The sequence below is a fragment of the Panulirus ornatus genome, chromosome 53 (assembly GCF_036320965.1).
Source record: "Panulirus ornatus isolate Po-2019 chromosome 53, ASM3632096v1, whole genome shotgun sequence".
Classification (NCBI taxonomy): domain Eukaryota; kingdom Metazoa; phylum Arthropoda; class Malacostraca; order Decapoda; family Palinuridae; genus Panulirus; species Panulirus ornatus.
In genome coordinates, this window is record NC_092276.1 from 14,925,065 (window position 1) to 14,942,666 (window position 17,602).

A 17,602-nucleotide genomic window follows, 5' to 3' on the forward strand; every position below is an offset into this window, starting at 1 on the left:
CGGGGGTACAACGGTCCCCCACCCCCTACATCACGGCGGGGTACAACCACGCCATACTACCATCAACGTCTTCAAATACAGTGTAGGGAGGAAGCCATCATCAGCGGCACGACCTGGCTGACCCCTACCAGACCTACAGAGGCATCATCACCCGAGGTTGTCCACACGTAGTAATCCAACTACCTGTCCGGGAAGAGGAGTCGTCCATACACGTCCCTCACCATATTACTCGTTGCAGGTCGTCCACACACGTCCCTCACCATACTACCTCTCGCAGGTCGTCCATACACGTCCCTCACCATACCTGTCGCAGCTCGTCCACACACGTCCCTCACCATACTACCTGTCGCAGGTCGTCCACACACGTCCCTCACCATAATATCTGTCGCAGGTCGTCCACACACGTCCCTCACCATATTACCTCTCGCAGGTCGTCCATACACGTCCCTCACCATACTACCCGTCGCAGGTCGTCCATACACGTCCCTCACCATACTACTCGTCGCATGTCGTCCACACACGTCCCTCACCATATTACTCGCTGCATGTCGTCCACACACCTCCCTCACCATACTACCTGTCGCAGGTCGTCCACACACGTCCCTCACCATACTACCTGTCGCAGGTCGTCCATACACGTCCCTCACCATACTACCTGTCGCAGGTCGTCCACACACGTCCCTCACCATACTACCTGTCGCAGGTCGTCCACACACGTCCCTCACTATACTACCTGTCGCAGGTCGTCCACACACGTCCCTCACCGTACTACCTGTCGCAGGTCGTCCACACACGTCCCTCACCATACCACCGCCGGAGGTCGTCCAGGCCCTGGGCTCTGGCGCCTGGTCGGCGGGAGATGGGCACATCACACAGCAGCACAAACCACTAATCTCTTGCGTAAACAACAGACCCCAACAAGATCTGTAAACACCGACACAGCGGTTTATTTTTTCCCTCCTGTGTAGGTGGGTTGGGTCATTTTCGAGTCCTGCTGATCAACTTCACTGGCTCGTTGTGACACTCTGATGAACCCTGGTAACCAGAGCCGTTTCTACAAATGAGAACAGTTCCCCAATTACCTATGAACAACCTATAATATCCTCAATAAACAAAAGTCTTCATAGAGAAAAGATATTCCCAAGATTTGAGATATAATTTCAGAAGCAATATTCGGAGGAGAATATCAAAAGTAACAAATATATATATGTGTAACAGTAACATACGTATTTCAGATACACGAATCCCAGGAGCGAATATCTGGGTCATACAAAGTCCAGCTTGTTGCATTCCTTCAATTCCCACCTACGAACACGTTCATTCCGGCAGGCCCACACATCTACATACGATATATGTGTACCATTTCCTCCCGCATGCGGCCACCGTGCCCGCAGGCAGCACCACACCACCGGCTGCGTCTCTGGCTCTGGTCAACGATACTGTGACCTACCACACACACACACACACACACACACACAGACCAGCCAACAATAAACCCTGGACAATGTATATAGCAGGACAATCACCCTTACATAAATTAAGGAGAAGTAACATACGAAACTACTCAAGAGTACATATCTACATATGACCCAACGATAGAATAAACAAAAGAGGCAAAATACGACGCAGTAATACAAGCAACTCCGGCTAGACGCAGCGTGTCCCGTCTCCCCAGACTGGCCAATCATTCTATAAACAGACAAGCACGCACGACGCTATGTCCAGAGAAAACATTTCCTAATCTTTAGGTACGTATCTAGAGAGGACGTGGCGTGTTTTGCCTTACTGGTACTTTTTAAGATACGTACCTGTGTATGCAACGATGGATCTATGTATCACACACACACACACACACACACACACACACACACACACACACACACACGTATACTTTCTCTGTTTGAAGTTATAAACAACCTGTTGTTCAGGTGAGACTGGCGGATCGTCACGCGCGGCGAGGTTATAGCAGGGCCCACTAAAGAAACCACCCACCTCCTCACCTGCCACACGCATTCTAAAACCTCCTCAACACTGACCTTCCCTCTCGCAAACAACCACACCTTCCAGTAACCACAAACAACCAGAACCCTAATAGCCAACCATCCTAACCGCCCTCCCCAAACAAACAAACTACCACCCATCACCACACACCACTACCACAAACATCCAGATCTCCACTAACCACCACCTCCACAAACAACCAGACCTCCACTAACCACCACCTCCACAAACAACCAGACCTCCACTAACCACCACCTCCACAAACAACCAGACCTCCACTAACCACCACCCTAACTGCCACAAACATCCAGTTCTCCACTAACCACCACCTCCACAAACAACCAGACCTCCACTAACCACCACCCTAACCACCACCTCCACAAACAACCAGACCTCCACTAACCACCAGCTCCACAAACAACCAGACCTCCACTAACCACCACCTCCACAAACAACCAGACCTCCACTAACCACCACCCTAACCACCGCCTCCACAAACAACCAGACCTCCACTAACCACCAGCTCCACAAACAACCAGACCTTCACTAACCACCACCTCCACAAACAACCAGACCTCCACTAACCACCAACCCCTTTGCCACAAACAACCAGACCTCCACTAATCACTACCCCCCACTGCTACAAACAACCAGACCCAGCTAACCATCAATCCTACAATGCCAGAAACAACCAGACCCCCCCCCCCCCACTGGAGAGGAACCTGTTTACTCTCAGGGGATGAAAACACTTCTGAAACCGTCCAATGTGACGTGAGGGACGAGATGATGAGGCCTCACCTCCGCTGGATGAGCAGTGGGGGAGTCTACCTGGCCCATAGGTGTGACCTTACCTTACACTGCTTCTATGGAAGAGAAAGAGAAGGAGGAGGAGGAGGCTGAGGAGGAGGAGGAGGAGGAGGAGGAGGAGGAGGAGGAGTTGGAGGAGAAAGAGGAGGAGGAGGAGGCTGAGGAGGAGGAGGAGGAGGAGGAAGAAGAAGAAGAGTTGGAGGAGGAGGAGGAAGAAGAAGAGTTGGAGGAGGGGGAGGAGGAGGAAGAAGAAGAGTTGGAGGAGGAGGAGGAGGAGGAGGAGTTGGAGGAGAAAGAGGAGGAGGAGGAGGCTGAGGAGGAGGAGGAGGAGGAGGAGGAGGAGGAGGAGGAGGAGGAGGAGGAGGAGGAGGAAGAGTTGGAGGAGGAGGAGGAAGAAGAAGAGTTGGAGGAGGAGGAGGAAGAAGAAGAGTTGGAGGAGGAGGAGGAGGAGAAGAGTACGAAGGTATGACCCTTGAGCATAATGGGTACGACCCTTTGTTACGACGGTGCGACCCCCGAGTACGATAATACGACCCTTGAGCACAACGGGTACGATCGGTTATTTCGACGGTACGACAACACGACCCTTGACCGCGATGGCACGAGCTTCGAGTGTGATGACCTGACACAAACGATCATAATTACCGTAGTGATCAAATGACAGTTCCAGCCTTCTCAAGGGTCGTACCTTCCGGCTCAAAGGTCGTACCGTCGTGGTCAAGGCTCGTAACTGTCTGCTCAAAGGTCGTACCTGTCTGCCCAAAGGTCGTACCGTCGTGGTCAAGGGTCGTACCTGTCTGCTCAAAGGTCGTACCGTCGTGGTCAAGGGTCGTACCTGTCTGCTCAAAGGTCGTACCGTCGTGGTCAAGGGTCGTACCTGTCTGCTCAAAGGTCGTACCGTCATGGTCAAGGGTCGTACCTGTCTGCTCAAAGGTCGTACCGTCGTGGTCAAGGGTCGTACCTGTCTGCTCAAGGGTCGTTCCGTCGTGCCCACGGGTCGTACCGTCGTGGTCAAGGCTCGTAACTGTCTGCTCAAAGGTCGTACCTGTCTACTCAAAGGTCGTACCGTCGTGGTCAAGGATGACTTGACACAAGCGATCATAATTACCGTAGTGATCAAATGACAGTTCCAGCCTTCTCAAGGGTCGTACCTTCCGGCTCAAAGGTCGTACCGTCGTGGTCAAGGCTCGTAACTGTCTGCTCAAAGGTCGTACCTGTCTGCTCAAAGGTCGTACCGTCGTGGTCAAGGGTCGTACCTGTCTGCTCAAAGGTCGTACCGTCATGGTCAAGGGTCGTACCTTTCTGCTCAAAGGTCGTACCGTCGTGGTCAAGGGTCGTACCAGTCTGCTCAAGGGTCGTTCCGTCGTGCCCACGGGTCGTACCGTCGTGGTCAAGGCTCGTAACTGTCTGCTCAAAGGTCGTACCTGTCTGCTCAAAGGTCGTACCGTCGTGGTCAAGGGTCGTACCTATCTGCTCAAAGGTCGTACCGTCGTGCCCACGGGTCGTACCGTCGTGGTCAAGGCTCGTAACTGTCTGCTCAAAGGTCGTACCGTTATGGTCAAGGGTCGTACCTGTCTGCTCAAAGGTCGTACCGTCGTGGTCAAGGGTCGTACCTATCTGCTCAAGGGTCGTACCGTCGTGCCCATGGGGTCGCACCGTCTTAACGAAGCGATGACTCACTCTGGCGTGGATCGCACTCGGCAATGAAACCCATTAGCGATCAATTGCTATTGGCGTTGAATCCCATTAGCGCTGAGTTCCCGCTGAACCGCTGCGCGTGGGGGGCTGACATAGTCAAGGTGATTCACACAAAGGCGTTTTTAACGCTTGAAGTAACAGGAAATCCCGTCTAGTGGCTGCAGTAGCTGGGGTAGTAAGACACACACACACACACCACACCAGCGAGCGAGCGAGCGGGCGGGCTGGCCATACAGGAGACACAACCAGATCTCTCAGGTCGCATTCCTAACAATCTAACGACTTATTAGGACGACCCGAATTGCCTCCCTCGTGGGAACTGGTTCCAGACAAGGATGGCGTGTGTGTGTGTGTGTGTGTGTGTGTCTAATTCCATTGTTTATCGCCCTACAATTCACGGGGAACCACGAAAACTGAAAAGGAAATATTGCCACCAAAACACGAGCATCCAAGGAACGCACGCTGTACGCTGACTCCCCGAGTACGAGGAATGAAGAGGATAATACTGTAGGATGGGACGGGATAATACTGTAGGATGGGACGGGATAATACTGTAGGATGGGACGGGATAATACTGTAGGATGGGACGGGATAATACTGTAGGATGGGACGGGATAATACTGTAGGATGGGACGGGATAATACTGTAGGATGGGACGGGATAATACTGTAGGATGGGACGGGATAATACTGTAGAATGGGACGGGATAATACTGTAGAATGGGACGGGATAATACTGTAGGATGGGACGGGGTAATACTGTAGGATGGGACAGGATAATACTGTAGGATGGGACGGGATAATACTGTAGGATGGGACGGGATAATACAGTAGGATGTGACAGGATAATATAGTAGGATGTGACAAGATAATACAGTAAGATGTGACAAGAATGCGACTAACACATAATAATATTCAATGATGTAAGTTCTTCACACAACACAACGTAAGTCTGCAGCCCACACTTGACAAACCTGTTTCCCTTTTCCCTTCTTGTGTGTGCGTGTGTGTGCGTGTGTGTGTGTGTGTGTGTGTGTGCGCGCGCGCGTGAGGGAAAACATCCGCCCTGACCCCTGGTGACCTACCTGCCCCCCTCCCCCTCCCAAGCCTTTGTCCAGACGATGTGGCCGCCACACCCCCTTCCCCAACCATCTCCCACACTCCCTCTCCCTCCCTCCCTCCACCACACCTTCCCCAACCATCTCCCACACTCCCTCTCCCTCCCTCCCTCCACCACCCCTTCCCCAACCATCTCCCACACTCCCTCTCCCTCCCTCCCTCCACCACACCTTCCCCAACCATCTCCCACCCCCCCCCCCCCCCCCCCCCCCCCCCCCCCCCCCCCCCCCCCCCCCCCCCCCCCCCCCCCCCCCCCCCCCCCCCCCCCCCCCCCCCCCCCCCCCCCCCCCCCCCCCCCCCCCCCCCCCCCCCCCCCCCCCCCCCCCCCCCCCCCCCCCCTCCCCCCCCCCCCCCCCCCCCCCCCCCCCCCCCCCCCCCCCCCCCCCCCCCCCCCCCCCCCCCCCCCCCCCCCCCCCCTCCCCCCCCCCCCCCCCCCCCCCCCCCCCCCCCCCCCCCCCCCTCCCCCCCCCCCCCCCCCCCCCCCCCCCCCCCCCCCCCCCCCCCCCCCCCCCCCCCCCCCCCCCCCCCCCCCCCCCCCCCCCCCCCCCCCCCCCCCCCCCCCCCCCCCCCCCCCCCCCCCCCCCCTCCCCCCCCCCCCCCCCCCCCCCCCCCCCCCCCCCCCCCCTCCCCCCCCCCCCCCCCCCCCCCCCCCCCCCCCCCCCCCCCCCCCCCCCCCCCCCCCCCCCCCCCCCCCCCCCCCCCCCCCCCCCCCCCCCCCTCCCCCCCCCCCCCCCCCCCCCCCCCCCCCCCCCCCCCCCCCCCCCCCCTCCCCCCCCCCCCCCCCCCCCCCCCCCCCCCCCCCCCCCCCCCCCCCCCCCCCCCCCCCCCCCCCCCCCCTCCCCCCCCCCCCCCCCCCCCCCCCCCCCCCCCCCCCCCTCCCCCCCCCCCCCCCCCCCCCCCCCCCCCCCCCCCCCCCCCCCCCCCCCCCCCCCCCCCCCCCCCCTCCCCCCCCCCCCCCCCCCCCCCCCCCCCCCCCCCCCCCCCCCCCCCCCCCCCCCCCCCCCCCCCCCCCCCCCCCCCCTCCCCCCCCCCCCCCCCCCCCCCCCCTCCCCCCCCCCCCCCCCCCCCCCCCCCCCCCCCCCCCCCCCCTCCCCCCCCCCCCCCCCCCCCCCCCCCCCCCCCCCCCCCCCCCCCCCCCCCCCCCCCCCCCCCCCCCCCCCCCCCCCCCCCCCCCCCCCCCCCCCCCCCCCCCCCCCCCCCCCCCCCCCCCCCCCCCCCCCCCTCCCCCCCCCCCCCCCCCCCCCCCCCCCCCCCCCCACCCCCCCCCCCCCCCCCCCCCCCCCCCCCCCCCCCCCCCCCCCCCCCCCCCCCCCCCCCCCCCCCCCCCCCCCCCCCCCCCCCCCCCCCCCCCCCCCCCCCCCCCCCCCCCCCCCCCCCCCCCCCCCCCCCCTCCCCCCCCCCCCCCCCCCCCCCCCCCCCCCCCCCCCCCCCCCCCCCCCCCCCCCCCCCCCCCCCCCCCCCCCCCCCCTCCCCCCCCCCCCCCCCCCCCCCCCCCCCCCCCCCCCCCCCCCCCCCCCCCCCCCCCCCCCCCCCCCCCACCCCCCCCCCCCCCCCCCCCCCCCCCCCCCCCCCCCCCCCCCCCCCCCCCCCCCCCCCCCCCCCCCCCCCCCCCCCCCCCCCCCCCCCCCCCCCCCCCCCCCCCCCCCCCCCCCCCCCCCCCCCCCCCCCCCCCCCCCCCCCCCCCCCCCCCCCCCCCCCCCCCCCCCCCCTCCCCCCCCCCCCCCCCCCCCCCCCCCCCCCCACCCCCCCCCCCCCCCCCCCCCCCCCCCCCCCCCCCCCCCCCCCCCCCCCCCCCCCCCCCCCCCCCCCCCCCCCCCCCCCCCCCCCCCCCCCCCCCCCCCCCCCCCCCCCCCCCCCCCCACCCCCCCCCCCCCCCCCCCCCCCCCCCCCCCCCCCCCCCCCCCCCCCCCCCCCCCCCCCCCCCCCCTCCCCCCCCCCCCCCCCCCCCCCCCCCCCCCCCCCCCCCCCCCCCCCCCCCCCCCCTCCCCCCCCCCCCCCCCCCCCCCCCCCCCCCTCCCCCCCCCCCCCCCCCCCCCCCCCCCCCCCCCCCCCCCCCCCCCCCCCCCCCCCCCCCCCCCCCCCCCCCCCCCCCCCCCCCCCCCCCCCCCCCCCCCCCCCCCCCCCCCCCCCCCCCCCCCCCCCCCCCCCCCCCCCCCCCCCCCCCCCCCCCCCCCCCCCCCCCCCCCCCCCCCCCCCCCCCCCCCCCCCCCCCCCCCCCCCCCCCCCTCCCCCCCCCCCCCCCCCCCCCCCCCCCCCCCCACCTTCCCCAACCATCTCCCACACTCCCTCTCCCTCCCTCCCTCCACCACCCTTCCCCAACCATCTCCCACACTCCCTCTCCCTCCCTCCCTCCACCACACCTTCCCCAACCATCTCCCACACTCCCTCTCCCTCCCTCCCTCCACCACACCTTCCCCAACCATCTCCCACACTCCCTCTCCCTCCCTCCCTCCACCACACCTTCCCCAACCATCTCCCACACTCCCTCTCCCTCCCTCCCTCCACCACACCTTCCCCAACCATCTCCCACACTCCTCTCCCTCCCTCCCTCCACCACACCTTCCCCAACCATCTCCCACACTCCCTCTCCCTCCCTCCCTCCACCACACCTTCTCCCACACTCTCCCTCTCCCTCCCTCCCTCCACCACACCTTCCCCAACCATCTCCCACACTCCCTCTCCCTCCCTCCCTCCACCACACCTTCCCCAACCATCTCCCACACTCCCTCCCTCCCTCCACCACACCTTCCCCAACCATCTCCCACACTCCCTCTCCCTCCCTCCCTCCACCACCCCTTCCCCAACCATCTCCCACACTCTCCCTCTCCCTCCCTCCCTCCACCACACCTACCTGGCCCTCCCTCGTTCCCTCCTTATTCCACCACCACGACCACAAGAGCCTCGCCCAGTTCCCTGTACTGGCTAAAAGCACGTTAAGATCAATTTGGCTGATCTTACCCGAGACACCCGCCCGGGCACTCGACCCACCCACGCAAGCACTCGAGGACAACATTTCGTAACTGAACCATTAAATTATGTTCTTATCTTACGTGGATTTATTCTTGGAGGTTCTGATATCATTAAGATAATACCCGAGATCAATTATTTTGAGACAGTTGACGCGAGGCATGGGATACGTTTACTGTGGTGAGGTGATCTGCTGGTGACCCGAGATGACCTGATGAGCAGACCACAGGTGATCTGCTGGTGACCCGAGATGACCTGATAAGCAGACCACAGGTGATCTGCTGATGACCAGAGATGACCTGATGAGCAGACCACAGGTGATCTGCTGATGACCAGAGATGACCTGATGAACAGACCACAGGTGATCTGCTGGTGACCAGAGATGACCTGATAAGACCCCACTAGTAATATACCAGGCGGTGATCCCTACCACACAGCCCCAACACTTAACGTACCACCTCCCACACAGCCCCAACACTTAACGTACCACCTCCCACACAGCCCCAACACTTAACGTACCACCTCCCACACAGCCCCAACACTTAACGTATATCCCTCTATCTCCAAAACTCTTACACAGCTCCCACTATCTCCAACACCCTGTATAAATCTCTGCGTATCTCCCACATATCTCCAACACCCTCTCACCCATCTCCCTCCCCTGAGCACCACATAAACACCCCGACCAACACACATCATAACCCTGGCAATGTTTGATTTCAATGATCACACAAACTCAGGTTTTCCCAGAGGCAACAGCTACACAAGAGGGACCTTCCCCACCAACACGTTCACTAGCCCAGGCAAGAGTCTGCTGCTAGAGGCACTAAAATAGCCGAAGGCTTTCCCAAAGGCAGAAGACATCGACAGACAACAAACACGAGGGAGTGGACGCATCACAAGCGACCCTCCCTCTGGACTCTGGAACTTTGGAAGGGAAACTGCCGAGGCAAAGCGACACTTCCGCTCTCCACAAGACCAGGGGCTCCACAGACTAACGTGACCCTTCTCCACGTGAGCCCCACGATTCTCTACCTCGTCCTCCACCTGAGGAGGAGGTCTGGAGGGCCAGGCAGGAGATGGGAAATGAGACAATGTATGTGGGAGGGAGTCTCTTGAACTATACCTCTGGCGAGACTATGTCATTAGGCGGGGCTAACGCGTAGCGCTCACCGCTAGAAAATCCAGATTTAAAGAGTCGTGTGAGGTGCACGTTGTCGAGTGTTATGAGTGAGATGGACAGTGGGAGTGAACACCACCAACCTACGTGTGATGAGACAGAAAGACAAAAACCTGGGCCAGGGAGGGGAACTTAACAGCCACGGTGGCATTGTCGTCACTGAACCTCCCGGTACCAAGGCAGTGGTACCTCCCACCTGTGTGTGTGTGTGTGTGTGTGTGTGTGTGTGTGTGTGTGTGTGTGTGTGCGTTTCCCAGTGTGCAGGTGTAGCGTAACCTCCTCCGAAACCTCACGAACCCCGAGTCTTGGCAGACCACCACACACACACTCGGGCCGTCTCTCTCCTTCGTCAGCCACTGTACCGTTCCTCCACATACCAGGTCCAGGTGACTGGAGGGACAGCTAGGAATATCTTCCTTGCCTCTCCACAGGAGGGGAGCTGGGAGCTGGGAGCTGGGAGCAGCCTTGGAGGAAGGGGATATTGGAGGGGACGGGGAGCTGGGAGCAGCCTTGGAGGAGGGGATATTGGAGGGGACGGGGAGCTGGGAGCAGCCTTGGAGGAGGGGATATTGGAGGGGACGGGGAGCTGGGAGCAGCCTTGGAGGAGGGGATATTGGAGGGGAGCTGGGAGCAGTCTTGGAGGAGGGGATATTGGAGGGGACGGGGAGCTGGGAGCAGTCTTGGAGGGAGGGGATATTGGAAAGGCTCTGGGAGTCAGTGATTGGAGGGACGACGGGTCTTGGAAGTTGACGGACGTGAGACGGGGTGTGTTGCGTGAGCCGTGACGACGAGGAAGGAATGGAAGAGACGGTAGTAAGGCCAAGGGTTCAGTGCTGGTGGTGAACTGTTAATCAAGTTCAATTTAGGTTCAGTGACTCGAAGCGATGTTTCGAAGAGACACTTGAATCACACTAGTTCAAAATGAAATTCTTCACGAATCTTTCGTGACAATTAGAGTAAATAGTAAAAAAAAAAGGAAGTGATGTATCGCTTGAATTTACAATAAATAAGGCATGTGTAAAAGAACATACGATTTACAGTTAACACTGATGCTTCTCGTGTCAACGATAGAAGGTTCAGTCGAAAGCACGAAGCTCCCAGGGGTCAGTGGGCGGTCTCGCCGACCCCAGCCTGACCCGTTATCACCCCTGCGTCACGCGCAGGTCATGACCTCTCGTGACGGGCCCTCTGGTGGTGACCCCCTGCCGGCGCTGCATCGTCACAAAACAAACCCGGTCAGACTCACGCGGCGATAATTAGACCCCCCGGATGTGTCTGGGTCATTCAAGGTCACGGGGTCTCGGTGTTAGCTCAGGTCGTCCTGGGGAGAAGGTCAGGTCACACTCCATACCCGCACAGGTCACCAGTGCTACCTGTGCCAGCCATACGGGACTATGACCCTCACTTAAGCTCTGTCTAATGAGTTTTACACACTAGCTAACGAGACATTTCCACTGGTGTAAACAGATTTACTCTCGTTTTACAACCGGTCTTGTGTAAAACATGGGTTGCTCTCGGGTCGTCCTAATACGTGAATGAGGAAGTAAATGAGAACGAATAATCCATTCCATCACTCAGGGACACACGTCCACAGGGACACACGTCCACAACATGTATGAGAGAGGCCAGCGAGGACACGTCTCGAGCATATGGCTCATTAGGTGTAATCACCTGTTTATCACACCTGTGATGGAGGATCACCTGATGTATTATACACCTGATCTAGGTTAACGTAGGAGTGTCGTTAAGAGCGAGATGTTGGTGGTTCATAACTTAGTGCGAGGGTTCATCTGGGTTAATGGTTGTCTACGACTTACAAGGCTCTGTGTATAGATAGTCAGGACGATGAAGCAATACATTCCAAGACGAAAGTATTTTGTCAGAGTACATTTAAGATTATGGCAAGCATTAAGCTCCCCATAAGGTATAACAAGTTCTTCTCCGTAAGTCTTAAGAGTTAAAGTGAGACACAAAACACGAAGGTCGACCACCCCTAACACCAAGCTGGGATCATCACACACACACACACACACACACACACACACACACCTTCCTCCGTACAGTACAAGCAGGTAATTACACACACCTGTCGGTCTATTGGCAAGGGATTAAGTGGGCGTCTGTGTTACGGCAGGTGTAACACGCGCACCTGGCCTGGCCTGGGCCCCACCATACGTCATGCAGTACACTGTACTACAACACAGTACGCTCCGTTACAGTGATTACATTTCACGACACCACCCTAACAGGTATGACAGACGCGAACCATAAAGTCAACTTAGCCAAATCGCGATTCCTTAAAACATTTCTTTAACATATCAACTGACGTAATATATTCATGAAAACATGCGAATGAAGAAGAAACAAACTTGAATAACTATATCTACACCATGACCACCCACCCCGGCCACCTAGCCGAGGGATTACAGCTAAAAATCCCTCTATAAATCCCCACATCCGTGAGGGAGGCGTAATCCGCTCCTGCCACAAGTTAGTGAGCGGTGGCCATCATGATATATGGCCAGGTGACGGCGTCTCGTATGTGGGACTTGCTTCACCACGGCCTGGAGGACCCCTCTCCTCACTCCTCCAGAGATGTCCACCACCCACCCACCCCCTCACGTCTCCACACACAACCACAACCAGAACACACGTCCCGTGTAACCTACTGACCCCAAGATTTGATAACTGACACACCTACACCATGTCATGTCCACATCTTGTGCCTGAACATACACTAGAGGGCTCAAATGCTTACTGCAGAGGAGGATAAAATGGACAGAACACACCAACTTCAAGTCCACTATACAAAGGTATTCCATACCACATGCTAAAGGGACATTGCGGTTTGCGTTGCTGACTGTGACACATTCAAGGGCCGTCCAGGGTCGAGCGCAAATGTTCGAATCCCGGTTGCGGCAGTCGGTCCACAGTCGACCCAGCTGTTCATACAGCTCAGAGGCGCTCACAACCTGACCTTGACGAGCCGAAGGATTCTGGAAGATATGGGCCGAGCGCCCACATAACCAACCAACCAGCCGGCTAACTATCCAACCACCCGACAAGCGACACATGTTCGTCTACTGAAACTATTCCCATCTCGTTATTACATTACCTACAGCAGCTGTTGCCCTTCAGGTCAACTTCCTGACTCCTAAATACCCAAAGAATTCGTCCTCATCCCGCCTAGTGCGTGCTCCCCTGCCCCTGCACGTCCTCCGTCCCACATGGGAGCCGTCCCTGTGAATGGGCGTCCCGATCTTCCCCAGGGGACGACCACGCCCCTGCCCTCATCCCCATACCTGGAGCCACCCAGCACCTGACGTGTTGCAAGACCATCATCACCCTCTTCCACCATATGCACGTCGGGTCAGGTCTTCTCAACCCGACCAACCCCGTCTGACCACTCCCATCCCTCCCTCCTCCTCCTCCCATCACACACACACACACACACAAACACACGTCAACAACCACCCCCTCGACGTGGCCATCTCCTTCGCCCATTCCCGTATCACACTATCTTCCCCCAACATTCTTCCCCACATGTCACGAGACCATATCTGCCATACCTCATTAACATGTCAGCGGCAGCCAAGCCTCATATCTCTGCCCCTCCACACCCCGACATGCCATCTAACAGACTCATTATCTCCAGAACGTGTTGGAAAAAAAGCACCACACGAAGCTGGCCCGACCACATCATCACGTAATATGCGTCACAAGAACACGTGAGGTTCGATCTAGCACACACAAACACACACACACACACACACTAACACCCCCCTAACCCCCCTTGCAGCCGCTCTTACCGGGCCCCAGTCTTGCGGGTGCGAGGCCGAGAGAAACACGAGATATTTAAGTAACTTTTGGAGGGTTCGTCTCCCATCGCCAACAATGGAGGGAAGGGTCGCCTCACACAAGACAACCTTTAATTACCAGCGGCCTACAGAAACACAACCTTCTTCCCACCCACCCACACACACACCAGAAGAACTGAACAAAAAACATGGGACAGGACAAAGGCCTTCATATTTCGTTTTTTCTTTTAGACATTTCAACACTAAATCAGGATCCTCGGGCCCACCCAAGCCGTGCCCCACACCGGGGCCCTGACCTGGGGCCGACAGAGAACCAGGCAGGTCGTCCCCAGTGACCACAGTCTACACTGGGGAGGAGAGAGAGAGAGAGAGAGAGAGAGAGAGAGAGAGAGAGAGAGAGAGAGAGAGAGAGAGAGAGAGAGAGAGACTGATGACATCCCCCCGCTACAGTTCACACACACATACACACACACGACACCAGTTCGTCAAAATTCATGTGACTTTCTGGTATTTAAAGAGATGTGCAATTCCACGTGCTGTAATGTGTCTCATGTCAACACCTCATGTGTGTGTGTGTGTGTGTGTGTGTGTGTGTGTGTGTGTGTGCTGAAACAGAAAATCTAACATCAAAGCGAGGCCTCCACCGGACCTGTGTTCAAACATATGTACACTTCCAATAGGGGTTCGAGCTGAGGTACTGGAGAACAAAACCCAGCCAGCGAGCCTCCCCTCACCACCACACATGACCGACCTCCTCCACGCCATAATGAAGTAATTACAAGTGCAACAGGCACCATGCACGAACTCACTCAAGACAGTGACTTCCCCTGAACTCTGTGAAACGTACTTTGAAAATATGGTACATCTGTCACGTAATGGTACGTCTCCTACAATACGGTACATTTGTCACAAAATGGTACGTACCCTACATTATAATACATTTGTCACGTAATGTTACGTATCCTAAAATATGGTACATTTGTCACAATGGTACGTACCCTACAATATGGTACATTTATCCCACACAATGGTACGTTACCCCACAATATGAGACATATGCATATTACACTATGGTACGTACCTTAAATATGGAGCAAGTCACACAATGGGTCGTACCTGGAATACGGTACGTCACATAATGGTACGTAACCTAGAACATGGTACATACGTACCTCACAGGTTGACGCGTACCGTAGCACTGAATACGGTACCTCAGAATTTCCCACAGTAACTGACGCCCTCAAGCATTTTGCATGTGCACACCTGCCAACGATGCCTTGTACCCCGGAGCACGGTACAGTGGGCATACGGTGCACGGTACTGTGGGATAGGGGGGTGTAAACAGAACACCTCCCCCTCACCCGGATCTGACACCCCCCACCATTTCAGGTTTACCTCGATCGATGGTCATGTCGTCAGCACCACAGGCCAAGGACCCCTCCTTCCTAATCCCCTAGTGTATGGTAACCACAAGTAACTACCCCCCCCCCCCCCCCCCCCCACTAACAAGGTCATCACCACAAAACCAACCGATCATCTGTATGGTTAACCAGACCTGTGCTCGACCACACACATGACCTACGGGGCCCATAAACCCCATACCATACACCTCCTCACTCAAGGTCCCTCCATTTCCCCCCAACGCCCCACACCTCTCCCCCCTTCCTCATGACCCCTTTCCCTCATCTCCATCTTCTCTTTCCCTTCTTTATCACCATACCGTATCCTTCTTTCCCACACAATATCCCTTCCCTTCCTCTACCAAATAGAGAACTCTCCATCATCACATTACACCCCAACCCTCCCATCATCCAGTCAGATAAGCAGCTCACACCACACCAAGCCACGCAGTCTCGCCCATCCCTGACTCTCCTCCATTGTATTCACTGGGAAAATCTCTCTCTTGCTCCCCCGACCAAACCTGGTCTTGTAAATTCACTCGTAAAACGCTTCAGTCTTCTTCCTGGCAATATGTGGTGTGAGGTGGTTTGATCGAGTAAGTAATGAAAGGGTAAGAGAGATGTCTGGTAATAATAATAATAATAATAATAATAATAATATATATATATATATATATATATATATATATATATATATATATATATATATATATATATATATATATATATATATCACGAACTCTACAAAAATACATAATAAAACTAGAACTATCAAGACAGTAATAAGATAAGATAAACAACAGACATGATGTACTAACCCCATGGGCGGCGGTAAGTCCCTCCGGCAGAACACAGAGCAGCGGCTCCCACCGGAGGCTGCCTTCACCCCGGCAGCTCACACGCTCTCCGACCACTGCCGACAATAGAGAATTTCAGGGTTAACGTAAGTAGACGATAGAGAGACATTCAGGGGTAACGTAAGTAGACGATAGAGAGACATTCAGGGGTAACGTAAGTAGACGATAGAGAGACATTCAGGGGTAACGTAAGTAGACGATAGAGAGACATTCAGGGGTAACGTAAGTAGACGATAGAGAGACATTCAGGGGTAACGTAAGTAGACGATAGAGAGACATTCAGGGGTAACGTAAGTAGACGATAGAGAGACATTCAGGGGTAACGTAAGTAGACGATAGAGAGACATTCAGGGGTAACGTAAGTAGACGATAGAGAGACATTCACGGGTAACATAAGTAAACGATAGAGAGACATTCACGGGTAACATAAGTAGACGAATAGTAGACGATAGAGAGACATTCACGGGTAACATAAGTAGACGAGTAGTAGACGATAGAGAGACATTCACGGGTAACATAAGTAGACGATAGAGAGACATTCACGGGTAACGTAAGTAGACGATAGAGAGACATTCACGGGGTAACATAAGTAGACGATAGAGAGACATTCACGGGTAACATAAGTAGATGACACAGAAATTCGGGGTAGCATTGTACATGACAGAAATTCAGGGTTAATATATGTAGGTGACAAATTCAAGGATAACATGTGTAGGTGACACAGAAATTCAGGGTAACACGTAGATAAAATAATTTAGGGGTAACTAACTTAAACCAGGAAAAATTCAGGGATTACCATTTAAACCAGGGAAAAAAATCAGGCGGTAACATATTCAAAACGGGGAAAATTTCATGGGTGACGTACTTAAACCATGGGAAAAACTCAGGCGGACGCACATCTAAAATAGGGAAAATTTCAGGGGTAAAATAGTCAAACCAGGGAAGAAATCAAACCTTGTGCGTTTATAACCGACAAGGACCTTCAGTAATAACATTATCATTACAGGATAAACTCTTATCTATAACCATGAAAGATAACAAAATCCAAATCAAGAATTGTGTAAAAGTTTCGTCAACTCACTGGAATACTAACAATGAGTTAAACTTATCAATATGGTCTCTATGCTTGCGTGTCAATATAATGCAATCACCAATGTTCATAACTGTGCAAAAACTATCCAGTGGAAGCACAAATATTCGCGGGAATATCTGTTGCTGCTAATGTTAATATACCTTAACTATACCTTAACTATACCTTAACTATACCTTAACGCTAATTTAGTCATTCGTCTCTAATGGCATATACATCTTCTTTATATTCTCCATCATAATTACACTCATTAGTACACTCGAGCACAGGCGTGGGAAACGGCGGGTGACCAGCCGGGAAGAAACAGGTCTCCGGTCACCAACTGTCATCTCTTATATATACATCATACGCACTTCTGTCAAATGAGAGAGAGAGAGAGAGAGAGAGAGAGAGAGAGAGAGAGAGAGAGAGAGAGAGAGAGAGAGAGAGAGGGGGGGGGAGAAGGAGAAGGAGGAGGAGGAAGGAGAGAGATGGAGAGAGAGAGAGAGAGAGAGAGAGAGAGAGAGAGAGAGAGAGAGAGAGAGAGAGAGAGAGAGAGAGAAGAAGGAGGAGGAGGAGGAGGAGGAGGAAGGAGAGAGATAGATAGATAGAGAGAGAGAGAGAGAGAGAGAGAGAGAGAGAGAGAGAGAGAGAGAGAGAGAGAGAGAGAGAGAGAGAGAGAAGAAG

General features: G+C 56.5%; 1 protein-coding gene across 4 annotated transcripts in view; it reads right to left on the reverse strand.

Moving 5' to 3' along the window:
- LOC139765257 (uncharacterized) overlaps positions 1-17,602 on the reverse strand; it is a 951,164-nt gene that overhangs the window by 684,662 nt on the left and 248,900 nt on the right. For all 4 annotated transcript variants that reach the window (XR_011716625.1, XM_071692594.1, XM_071692593.1 and 1 more), the window contains exon 3: positions 15,808-15,902. Coding sequence is in view for 3 of the 4 variants with exons in the window: in XM_071692594.1 (XP_071548695.1) it covers positions 15,808-15,902 (95 nt within the window). In the remaining variant the exon portion in view is untranslated. The remainder of the gene's footprint in view (positions 1-15,807; positions 15,903-17,602) is intronic.